Consider the following 13,686-nt stretch of genomic DNA (forward strand, 5'->3'; position numbering starts at 1 on the left):
GTGGCAGGGAGTTATATACTTTTATACTTATATTTATATAAAAAACAATAATTTGATGTGACAAGGCACATATAGTAGTACCTAGAGCTTTGTTTTCCACATTAATTGCTATTTGTCAAAATACTGTTTTGCTGAATAAGAAACTCATATAATACATAATATCCTACCGATGACAGTAATCTCTGAAAAGTGTAAATATTGACTTACATTCATCACGTATTTTTCAGTGGAGGTTGTCCGTCAGTTCAAAGCAGCAGAAATAAAAGCTATTCTTTGTCATAGTCAAGTTGCATCTATGCTGAAGCCCAAATTAAATAATATGTCAACTGCAAATATATTTATTACTGCCTTTGGCCATGTAGACGGATGGGTGAGCTTAGAGGACCTGCTATCTGCCGATATATATTCAGAAGGAGCGCAGGTAATCTTTCCCATACTTAGCCTCACAATTTCCTGGATATCTTGAATTATGCTTATTTAAATGGTGGGAATAATTAGCTCAATTTAGTCATTTGGACGGTTTCTACAGTTTTTAAATCGATTTAGTTTAATTTATTGTTTCCTATATTGTCAAAGGCAATTTTTATAGGCCCAATTGGTGGATGCAATCCCAGCCTGGCAGTACTTGGCCCCGCCTTAATAGTAGACAGGTATAGTTGTTTTCCCTTGTGTTCTGTTAACAACCAAAAAGGATATAGTACCTCGTATTCTAAAATGAAGATTTGATATTTATTCTGTAGAGGTTCAAAACACATTGCTGGAATTAAGTTAACTTGCTGACTGGAATTTCTAGCACTACTAGATACCTAGTATGTTGAAGTTAAGGGCTTACACCTGGCCTCTTTACTCAAGAGAAGAATTGGACTTAACTTTTTTGAATTAGAAACATACAAATAAATGCACAACTCAAGGGACTGATCAATGATCCATAGGACCTAACGTTATCCCCCAGAGAACATCGAGTATTCATATTAATATATCACTGATTTACATCATAATACATCACATGATAATAAATAATACATCACAAAGGCTTAAACCAATGGCGCTACGCAGTATAGAGGAAGAAAAAAAAAGAGAGAATCCTGTTAAAAACTATTCATGTGGAATCGTAGAAAGAATAGGTGTTTTATAATTATTAAATAAAAAAACAAGTTTTTTTTTAACTGAAAGTAAGGAACGACGTTAAAACTTAAAACGAACAAAAATTATTCCGTATATGAAAGGGGCTGTCCCCTCCTCAACACCTCGCTCTTTACGCTAAAGCTTTTCATTGTTTAAAAAAAATAGAGTTGTGAGAAAGTCAAACTTGAGTGTAAAGTGCGAGGCGTTGAGGAGGGGACAGCCCCTTTCATATACGGGATAATTTTTGTTCGTTTTAAGTTTTAACGTCGCTCCTTACTTTCAGTTAAAAAAACTTGTTTTTTATTTAATTTCTGATCGTTTTTTACTTAATGCAGGTTTTGATTTTGGCTCACCGTACATGAATAATTAAAAATAATTGAATATTAATTTTTCTTTTATTTGGTTAAAGGGCTTTCTCGAAACCTGTTTAATTTTATTTACGAACGTTTTTATTAGTAATAAATATACACAACTTACGAATTAACTTACGTAACGAAACTCTATATTCTTGTATTTTTAATACGTGTATTAGAGGGTTCGCCCCCTAGTCAATACCTTGCTCTTTAAGCTAAAGTTCGAATTTTGTTCTAATTCTTTAAAAACCCCTTTATCACAAATGCCGTTAATTAGAATAAATAGCTCTTATGAAAGTACTAAATAATCTTTGGCTTAAAGAGCGAGGTATTGACTAGGGGATGAACCCAATCGTATGCGTAATATTTTCTGTCGTTTTAAGTTTTGATGTTGCTCCTTACTTTCAGTTTTTTATATATATAATTTCTGATCTTTTTTTAATAATGCTGGGAAATCCATCACCCCCTTCATAGCAATGTCCCTTCTCCAATGAAAACTTCCTTCATGGTAAGATCCTCCCACATAACCCCCGACCCACGCCCCCCCCCCACGACCAGAAAAAACCCCCGCTAAAAACGTCTGTATACTTCCCAATAACCAATACTATATGTTAACATTGTGTAAAGTTCATAACTTTCAGCCCTCTTCCCTGGGACTTTGGCGGATTAAGTCATCCTAAAAGACATAGTTATCATATTTTCGACCATGCTGAACAAAATGGCTATCTTAAAATTTGGATCGGGTGACTTTGGGAAAAAATGAGCGTGGTAGGGGGCTTAGTCGCTCTCCAATTTTTTGGTCACTTAAAAAGGGCACTAGAACTTTTAATTTACATTATAAAGAGCCCTCCCATGATATTCTAGGACCACTGGGTCAATACAATCACCCCTGAAAAAACAACAACAAATAAATAAACACGCATCCTTGATCTTTCTTCTGGCAAAAAATGCAAAATTCCGCATTTTTGTAGATAAGAGCTTGAAACCTCCGCAATAGGGTTCTCTGATACGCTGAATATGATGGTGTGATTTTCATTAGGGTTCTATAACTCTTAGGGGGTGTTTTTTCCTTTTTTCGAAAATCAGCCAAATTTTCTCAGGCCCGTAACTTTTGATTGGTAGGATTAAACTTGATGAAACTTATATATTTGAAATCAGCTTTAAAAACAGATTCTTTTGACGTAACTATTGTTATCAAAAATCCGTTTTCTACAGTTTCGGTTACCATTGAGCCGGGTCGCTCCATACTTACAGTTCGTTACCACGAACTGTTTGATATCGAAATTATAGAACTGAAACAATTTTTTTTATTTTCAGTTGAGTATACCCGAATGTAAGTTAAACCTGGAGAAAAATTACTCTCGGTATCTTTCCGGATGAAGAAACTTTATTCGTTAAACGCTATTCGTTATTCTTGGGACTAGGGGATGCCAAGCCTCATAGGTGATATACCCATAAGATTGCTCAAACTGCCATCCCGTAGTTTACCTTTCCTCTAAATTAGGGACAAGACATTCGTGAAGTATCGAAAGACTCATCTTTAGTTACTAATTAAATAAAAAATATTTAATTATGAATGTAAATATATTACATTCATAGAAATGTTCCTTACCCCAAAGAAACATCTTCCATGGAAAGATTCTCCCGAGTAACCCCCTCCTCCAGCCCCCCCCCCCACCACCAGAAAAAATCCTTCCTGAAAATGTCTATATAAAAGTCATCATAAAAGACATATTTATTAGATTTTCGACTATGCTGAACAAAATCGCTATCTGAAAATTTTAATTGGGTGACTGAAAAAAAATGAGCGTAGGAGGGGGCCTAGTTGCCCTCCATTTTTTGGTCACTTAAAAAGGGCATTAGAACTTTTAATTTTCAGTTCCAACGAGCCCTGCTACAAATTCTAGTACCACTGGGTCAATACGATTACCCCAGGGGAAAAGAAAAAAAAAGAGGAAAAAACCAATAAACACGCATCTGTGATCTTTCTTCTGGCAAAAAATTGGAAAATTCCACATTTTTGTAGATTGGAGCTTGAAACCTCTACAGTAAGGTTCTTTGATACGCTGAATATGATGGTGTGATTTTCAATCAGGTTCTATAACTTGTAGGGGGTTTTCCCCATTTTTTCGAATATCACCCAAATTTTCTCAGGCGCATAACTTTTGATGGGTAAGATTAACCTTGATGAAACTTATATATTTGAAATCAGAATAAAAATCTGATTCTTTTGCTGTATCTATTGGTATCAAAATTCCGTTTTTTAGAGTTTCGGTTACCATTGAGCCGTGTCGCTCCTCACTTACAGTTCGTTACCACGAACTGTTTGACTATGCTCCACAGTAACTATGAGATAGCTTGCTAACTAAACAACGAAGAGGCTATACATAAGGACAATAAAATTTACTCAAAGAATTTGGACAATTTTTTAGTAACCACTTAAAAACGTGACCTCATATAATAGCATGATCTATTCAACAATGGTTGCTAATGATAGTTTGATTGAGAAAAGAAGCAACACACTCCTGTAAGTCAACTGTTATTGAGCCACACCGCCACAAAACAATCTAAGAAGATTGAGACATGTTGTATCTGACAAAATTATGATCCCCCTCTCCCTTCACACATCACTGTTTTCCCTATTCTTTCAAACTGGTGGGCTACCACGGCTGCTGGGTTCTGGTGCCTACCCAGATGGAAAACAACTACTGTCCGAAGCGACTCCTGAGTTGGACCGTTCGATTTTTTACTCCCCTTTGACTCTGTTATATGGGACGCAACCAGGCTCTCTGAAAATTTGGCCCCAGTACCAACTTAACCTCTATCGGTGGAAGTCGCTTCAAACTTGTTTGAAAATTTATCACTGCGGCACGATTGAAAATTAACAATGGAAACCAGAACCAAGTGTCTGAGGAACGACTGGGGTAAATGGGCACTGGGTATAAGCTCTGAAGGGAGCATATATTAACAATGGAAGGGTCCCAGCCTAAGAGGTAGACATATAGCGGGAAATTACAAATTCCAGCTGTGGGTAAAAATGAAACTCGATAAAGGGCTACAGTGTACAGATGTAGGAAGAAAAAGTAGCAACTGGTGATAGAGGAGGGAATACCTCAGGGTGCAGTTGGGTAAGGTGACTTTTTGTTACGACAATCATAATTGGCCCTGACAGTCCATAACAAATTGCTGGTTTAGAGGTCTGGCTCAAATTTCTTGGTTCAGAGATACATCTACCTCCACCCCTTCCAAGTCTAATCCATCTATTCCATATCATTATCACCACATATTTTCTCTAATACCTGGCACCGTCCTTCAGTTTGACCTCCAGATTATGCCTGGTTTTCTAGCAGGAGGACGAGGCACCACTTATTTAAGCTTGTATTTGCAGACTCACTAAAAAGGATACCGAAAACTTCCCTTTCCAAAATAGTTTCCGCCATGAAGCCAAAATGTCTACGGGTGTAGAGTAGACTGAGTTTCGAAGTTATAGTATCTTTGCAAGTCTTTCCGATTACTTACATTTCCTTACTTTCGTAAAAGAAAAATTGATTTTCTTAAGAATAGGAATTGAACAGTTGTCCCACACTTATAACTTAAGGTTCGTGCTTCTCAATCTCTTCGACTTGTGAAGAGAAAAATTGAATTCTAAAATCATTTGCAGCATAAACTTGCACGCTAGGTGCCTCATTTGTAAAATCCAACGGGTTGGTACCTCCCAATCTTTCGAAAGCTTTGAGGGAAATTATGGACAAAAATCGGCAGGCTGATATCGCTTTATACTCCGTAACTGATAGCGAGGTTGAACAAAAAGGAAATTATATTGTTTTCATGTCGGGTTTGAATGTCGGTTGCTTTATTTTTAGAACTTAAGAACTTGTGTGTCTAAATCTTTCAAACCTTATCGCAAGAACTGGCACGATCTAGAAAATCCTTCGCATCCCAGATATGTATGCTAGGCACAGCATTTTAAGCTTAGAGGATTTATGAGTCTCAGTTTTGAAATTGATCGCGATTAAAATTATTTCCATATCAACTCGAGGTTGTAAGCCATAGTTAAATTTTTTAAAATGTATGTATTCTAGACCTTTTTTGTTTCTTGATAAAAAACGATTTTTGCATTACAATCAGTTTGATTTTCGCCCTAAACACTCAACAGAACATGCTTGCATTGCCTTGCTGAAGTTCATTCACAAGGCACTTGATGAGGGTAGAATTCCAGCTGCAATTTTCCTTGATGTTAGAAAAGTATTCGACAGCATATCACATACTATCCTACTCACCAAAGTAGAGCACATAGGGACACGGGAAATCAGCTATCATTGGTTTGAAACTAATTTATCTTAAAGGTCTATCAGTATTGACCCTAATATTCAAGATCAATTCCGTGTTGATTTTGGTGTTGCTCAAGGTTATATCCTGTTTTATATAACCTTGTTTTATTCCTTATATTCATCAATGATCTTTTTATTGTTGTATCTGAACAAATTTAACGAAGTTGCTGTAGTTTTTCTGATCCCAATTCGGTTCTACCTAGTGACGCAGATTTAGATCCAGTGCTGTTTCTATTTTTCTGTTTTGATATCAATTGCTATGTTAGTGCTCTGAGTCCACGTCAAATAGGTCATGGATTGGACTATTACAAGGGGCGTACTACAATGTCTGGCTATGGTGTTGGTAGCTGGTTTGCTAGGCTATTTTGTTCTGAACTACCCCTTGCCAGAAAATATCTTGCACCTGCTGTATCAAATTTTGCTGCCGCAACACCAGAGGACTGGGGGTCAGGTAAAAATTTCAAGGAGGGTGTTAAGGAAAATATTAGATCTTCAGCAAGAGCCGTTATTGAGCAATTAAAATCTCAGAAAAATTGGAAGGGATTAAAAAGGATGCATGGGCATCATTCACTCATCAGTCTCTGCCCAGGCGGGAAGTGAAGGACATCAACAACGACTTTGAGGAATAAAACGAAGAAGACCAATAAGCAGAAGAAGATAAAGATTGTTAGATCAAAGAAGGATTTCTTCTCTAAAGATGACCTATCTCCCTCACAAGGTATCGCATCCATCAATCAGCTCCTCATTAAATCTATTCAATGCCAATAATATTGATGTCAGTGTCAAGTATGGCTACTATGAACAACTTCACCCTCTACAACCCCTCTCGGAAAATATACACTTTCAGATATTTTCCAATGAAGACTATTTCATTGATTTATCATCAACATTTATTGATTTGAATGTTGTGGTGAAGAAAAAGTCAGACAATACAACCCCCCAACTGCTGCCGATGGTCTGTCCTATGAAAACTGTATTCTACACAACCTGTTCAAAAAGTAATATATTCATTAATGGAACATTTGTGAGCACTAGCAATAATTTATCCAACTATGCAAGTTACATATAATTTATGATGATGACACCAAAAGCATATAAGGAGTAGAGAGGACTGTTATTGGGCTATGAATATTGATCAGGCGTTGATACTGACGGTGAGTTAACTACTGCAGTGACCCAGGAATATCTTTTAGTTGGAAAATTAAATCATGAGATATTCCATATATCTCAATGGTTACCCCCCCCCCCCCCCAATGTGAAGATTGACATAAAGTTGCAACTAGCTCCATCGAATTTCATTTTGAGAAAAACACTTGCTACAGCACCTGATGCAAGTGTCATTATCACTTCGGCAATTCTTCATGTTAAAAAAATAGGTTATGATCTCTGTTGCATTGGCAGTGGAAAAGCTGACAGCCAATGGTAAGAACATTAAACTTCTTGTCCCCCATACGATCACCAATCTACGTCACATTGCCACTGGCTCTCGCAGTTATACCGATTCATCATTTATCAATCGAGAAATCCCATCAAAACTCGCTTTGGCATTTTTGAAGAGTTGCAGTGCTGTTGGATCCTGAACTGCATCTCCCCATGATTTTGATTTTTTTTTTTGGTCTATCTAGCCTTGTGTGCAAAATGAATGGAATTCCACTGCACACTCTATCATTTGACAAAAAATCCTACAGATTTCTGTATGAGTTGACAATGCAATCCCTAGATCATGACTCCCAACTATTTGAAAATGGAATAACCCATTCAATATTTTCAAAAATCATGGTGCAATTGTTTTGGACCTGTCTGGTACTCTGGGTATGAGGTCGCTACGAACGGTGAATGCACGTTTTGAGTGCACATTTCCCAATGCTTTGAATGAAAGTATTGCGTTAATATCACTTAATCGGTTTGAAAACCATTGGAAAATCACCACTGACGTCAGTGTTCCACTAAACCTAGCACCATGAACACAAACCAAATAATCAGCGTATTTAATATGGATTTATACATGTCTCAATACAAGTCCTATTTCATACCATCGGACTTCATTGAAAAATTTCAAGTTTTAACAACACCCTAATCATTGTTAAAAGCAGTCCATCGACTTTGAAGACAAGAGATTGGCTATGCATATTTCAAACAGCGAAGAATATTGAATTTTTTTATCCTCTTGGTCTATCATAAAAATTCTACAGTCCACACATCAACAACTTTATTGAGAGCAGTGGGAAAACTATTATTCAAAATCAGAGGAGAGTACAGGATTTAACGACTAAGACATGCGGATTTCATGCACTACTCTTTTTCATGTTCAGATGTCGAGGCTATACCTACAAACACTTTCTCAACATTTGCGTTGCTTTTCCTCGATTGAACGACTTTCTAGTGGAAAATATACTTTCAAGTGTGTTTAATATTGATTTTAGTGTCCTGCGAATAAAATGTTCTAAAAATGTATGTGAAACTGTTTATTAATAAAAATAATGTATGTACATGATAAAACCAACGTTTCTACTCTTTAGATTTCATCTTCTACTACGTATAGGTATTTGTCAAGAACGACTAATGCAGGTATATTATCTGAATTCACAGTATACTGATCCTGATGTGCAGCAATGTCAGGGTCACATTATCTACAGTACAGTGTAACTTCACTCTTATCATATCTCTTTTTTATAGTCAATGATACTATTCTCATTCATTTTGTAGAATTCACAGGTTTCAATTTGCTTATTTGAAGCAATGTCACAAACAGTGTCCTCAAGTGGCGAATCACATTCCCTAACAGCGAAATAAAAATCAGTGGGCTTATAATCATAGTAGCCATTGTCTTCACAACGATGACGTAGAAACCAAATTCTTTTGTTGTTCCAAAAGTTGAATCGTAGACCTTGCTCCTCCTCCCAGAACAATCTAAAGCCATGACGATACCAATCTCTTAGCAATAAGCTAAAATCACGCTTAGGATTCTTTCCGATCATACCAGGATATGTATTCTCCCACTGATTACATTTATCATAGTGGCAATTAGAGCATAGGTGCCCTCTAAGATGAGAGTCACACACCACTTCAAGACAGGAACTACAACCTTTAATTTGCACAGCATATCCTCTTTGCAATTTACACAGGTTGCATAATCTGCACTTTTCATCATACTCATCAATCATTGTACAATTCTCACATGATGACCAGCTTCCCAGTGTATACATGCATAGTGGACATGTATGGAACATTTTTTCATGTGTTGACACTCTCACCGCCAAAATGAAACTGAGCTACGATAAAAAAATTGAGTGAAATAGAGAGAGAGAGGAGTAAATTCGCGTTGAAAATCATCCTTCTCGTGAAAAATGTCTTAAATTTCTAAGCTAGTGTGCGTGTTTAAAAGTAAATCCATAATATCATGTTGCTTTGTCGTGATTAATATGTCAATGAACTGTGTAAATGCCATTGGACTATGACATAAAAGCTTCATGCAATAATCCAATGATGGAGAATCAGTTTTCATTATATCCATAAGCATTCCTCGAGAAAATATCTTCCTTTGAATGGACAACTCTAGAAAATCATCATCTAGAATCAAAGGTTTTTCCATAAACACAAGATTCTCCATGATTCGCTCCTTCTCAAATCTATCCATTTTTTAGAGTCCTAACACTCTCACAACCAACTTCAGACTAACCAGGATTCTTTTTTTCTACTCTAAAAAATATACGCTAGCCTGCTGCAGAAAGAAAAATATCTTCGATTTAGAAACAATTTTATTGAGTATAATTACAACAATTATAATGACTGATTCAGTTTATTTTCCTCAACATATTTCATTAGTGCATCTAATGCAGCTTGAAGTCTATTTATATGCACTATGTTCAGTTTCACTGCAAAGCATAATTGCTCCTCCAATTTAAATTTGCTCAGAGATATCACATATCTAGCGTACATATGTCCCATTCAAGGCTTAGTCTACATCCTCGTGTTATTTCCACAGCCACGTTTGGTACTCTCGCACTTATATTATTGCTGCTACTTGTACCACCATCAAGCTCCAATAGTGTAAATGTACCACTCATTTTCTTTACTAATCTTTAATCGTCTCAAATAACTATTCTCTCTGAAATCAATTCTCTTACTAATATGAACTACAATGAAAATCACTCCTTATATTTGAATCCAATTACTAATCAAGCTACCATATATGGAGTAGCTCCGCTCTCTTTTGGCCGCCAAAAAAATGGGTGTTGCCTCAGAAACCCGTCTGGTAACTCATGCATCGTTCGTAGCAATAGGTGACTGACCGTGGTAAGCCAGTGTACCGTATAAACTGCACTGTATATTTATGCCCCCAGGCGTTTACTTGATACTATATACATGCTTACTACTGCTACTAACCTCACTTCTAACTACACGACTAAGTACTAACCTCTACTAACTACATTGCTAACCTCATTAACTGCAGCATTGTTGTTCTCATACATAGCCCCAATCACTTTAATCTATTTATCTTGTATATCATACAAGTGTAGGATCTTGGCTGAATAAAATTACATTATAGCACTCTATTTTCGAAACAATTCTAATAAATCGAATATAATTATTTACTCAAAAAACAGTTTTTCTTCAGCTATTGACTTCAGGACTATTCGCGCGCCAAGATATCTAATACGCGGCCTGTTGGCAACTAGGCCAGAAATTCTGTAAGCTCAATACTCAAACTGAGAACAAACAATCTTTTTCGGTATCGATAAATAAAGTTTGGTTACTTGACCTTTGTATTCCACCAAAGCCAGCACCAATAATTCCAAAGAATCCAATGCCCGCGTTTAGCCGGAGGAACCTCCAAAATTTTAAGCAGGAAATTGCAAAAGTCGATTGGAATAATTTGGTCGATCTTACGGATGCAGATTCTGATAATGACAAAGACTTGCATGATGGCTCATTCACTATCAAGGAGAAAGAATCCTAAGAAACCATGGCTTTAGCCTACCCCGTTACGTTGTATTAATAAAAGAGATCAACTTTATAAGAATTCCTTAAATAATGAAAGTGATCCAATCTTTTCACGAATTTATAAAGATTACAGGAATACCCTTAATAGACTGCTGATAAATGTAAAAAAAAATATTTCGAAAATAAATTCACTGAGACTTTTGGTAACACTGCAAAAACATGGATAGTAATCAAAAGCGTGATATCATCAGAAAATTCTATTTTCCCCGACTAAGTAGTAATTTGGAATGGTTAACCAACGAACAAGCCAGAAGAGGTATGTGATGCTCTTTCTTAATATTTTACTAATATTGGCGTAAATTTTATTCCCGTATTGTACCTTCAGATGATGAGCCTCTTTTGGATTTTTTATGAAGACTCCAATTAATATTTCTATGTATATGAAACCCTTCTCTCGTGATGAAGTAGAGAAAATTATTTCTGGGATGAAAAGTACATCGACTGGTAGTGATTCGCTTAATCGGCTTGTGTTAAAACAGCGTTTCCTTATATTCCTGATGTTTTTACTTCCCTTATTAATGTGTGTTTGAAACAGGGAAGGTTTCCTGCTTGCCTGAAAGCTGCTAGGATAACTCCTATTTTTAAAGGCGGTAATCAGAATGATCTTGGAAATTATCGGCCTATTTCGGTCTTACCTGTTATTTCTCGCGTTCTAGAAAAGTGTATTAATACTAGAATATATGATCATTTGGAACTGCGTAAACTGTAAAATCCAGTTCAATTTGGTTTCAGGAAGGGTACATTATCATATATACCTTGGGTAATTAATGGAGCTCTTGATATTAACCTTAGAGTAGGTTTGTTTGGTTTACACTGTTGACCACCAAATGCTATTGCGAAAATGTGTATTTTATGGACTAAGAGTGGCTACTTTGGCTTTGCTTCATGATTACCTCCATAACAAAGAGCAGTATGTTCACCTTAATGGATTTGTTTCAAGTGAACGTCTTGTTAAATGTGATGTTCTCCAGGGCTCTGTATTAGGTCCTACTCTTTTTTTATTTTTATTAATGATCTGCTAAATGCTGTTGCAACTACTTCTAGAAATAGAGATTTAGTTGATCTTGCACCTTCTGGGTGCCAGGCCTTCTGGGATCACTACACCCCTATTTTCTGATGATGCAACATTGATGTGTGTTGCTCCAACTGAAAAACTACTTACCTCTACAATTAATGCAGCAATGATCAAGACATGTCTATGGTTGAAGGTAAACCGGCTTGACCTAAATATAAGTAAGTCAAATTTGGTTATATTTTCACGGTCTCCAAACTATTATTCTTGGGCTGAAATAGCTTCACCGAAGGGAATAGTTAAGCGGTCAAATTACGTTAAGTACCTTGGGATTATTATTGATAAAAATTTATCATTCAAGTATCATGTAAAAGCTATAAATAAAATACTATCGCGGAACTGAGGGATTATCCGTAAATTAAAACACTTTTTCCCTCTATATGTAATACGGCTGTTATATTTTTCTCTAAGACATCCGTATATTTTGTACTGTTCGTCAGTATGGCTTGCTACTTTCCCCATAATACTTCGTGCAATACGTGTAGGCCTACTGCAGAATAATGCCATTAGATCATTTTGTGGAATTGGGAACCGGATTCGGTCAGGTCAATTTACAGTATAATTAATATAATGCCTGCAGATGGATTGCGTGGTTTTTATACACTGGTTTTTATCTATAAGTATTTTTATGGGTGCCTTCCAGACTGTTTTACAGGAATTTTGGAGGGAATGATCCAATGTTCATTGTCACGGGACTCGAACAAGTGGAAATAATGAAGTTCCTCGCCTAGTTTCAAGTAGGACTGCTTTTTCAGTTATTTATATAGGGGCTAAGTTGTGAAATTATATTATCCCAAGTACCAAGGAATTACCCATTAGTTACTTTAAATCTGAGCTATGTGTTGGGCTGCTTGGTGAGTATATCTTCGAAACATATTGAGATTGATGAAATTAAAATAGACAGTAATTGTTTATTGTTTTTTTTTCCTTCGGGGTCATGATGTTATGTTGTTTTATTGTGTATGAATTATTTATATAAGTTGTTTTCAGTGCATGGTTTCACCATTCTGCTTATTATAGATTATACTTGCTGGTTGTTTTTTTTTTTTGTTCTTTTTTTCAATTTTTTTCTCTTGTTTTTTATTAGTAGCACATCCTTGCAAACGACGCTTTTTGTGAGCTACCGATTGACTTTGTCTCTTTTTTTTTTTTTATTTTTATAATGAATTGCTATTACTAATACTACTACTAAGTGGAGGTGAGAGGGGATCCTTTTGAAATGGGGGTGGATACGATGATGAAAGCTTTATACAGGGTTCAGCAGGGAATGTATATGCAAGTGCGTTTTCTAATTTTCTTTGAAAAGCTTATTATTGTTTAGCTTTGGCCTCATTATTTAAAATAAAAAACGGTATAATAAAAATAATTCTTTTACTTTACAGGTTGACCTGGATAATGATCCGCTAATTCTTCCATACTCAAGTGGTACAACAGGTTTACCCAAAGGCGTGATACTAAGTCATGGTAATGTTGTTAATAATTTGTGTCAGTACCACGTCCCTGGAACTACTCGAATTCAAGCTGCATCTAATGATTATCATGAGAAATATGTGTCAATCTTGCCTTACTTTCATATTTATGGCCTTGTTGTGACACTGCTATCTGGACTGTGGTATGGTGCACATATTACGGTTCTCCCAAGATTCGATCCTGACCTGTTTTTAAGGACTTTGGCTTCAGTAAAGGTAAGAGTAATGGACTGTTTACACATTCTAAGGATTACCATCATATTTTTATAAGACATATTTTTAAACCTTTGATGGAAATTTTCCTTTCCAACAGCCCAAGATTGAGATTACAT

General features: G+C 36.1%; 1 protein-coding gene across 2 annotated transcripts in view; it reads left to right on the top strand.

The window, feature by feature from the left end:
* Positions 1–13,686, top strand: part of LOC148949733 (uncharacterized) — a 111,836-nt gene that overhangs the window by 19,189 nt on the left and 78,961 nt on the right. For both annotated transcript variants that reach the window (XM_089093078.1, XM_089093079.1), the window contains exons 4-5: positions 228–421; positions 13,268–13,570. In XM_089093078.1, coding sequence (XP_088949204.1) covers positions 228–421; positions 13,268–13,570 — 497 coding nt within the window. The remainder of the gene's footprint in view (positions 1–227; positions 422–13,267; positions 13,571–13,686) is intronic.

The sequence above is a fragment of the Artemia sp. Qi Xiang Cuo genome, chromosome 8 (genome assembly GCF_049724085.1).
Source record: "Artemia sp. Qi Xiang Cuo chromosome 8, ASM4972408v1, whole genome shotgun sequence".
NCBI classification, from domain to species: Eukaryota; Metazoa; Arthropoda; class Branchiopoda; order Anostraca; family Artemiidae; genus Artemia; species Artemia sp. Qi Xiang Cuo.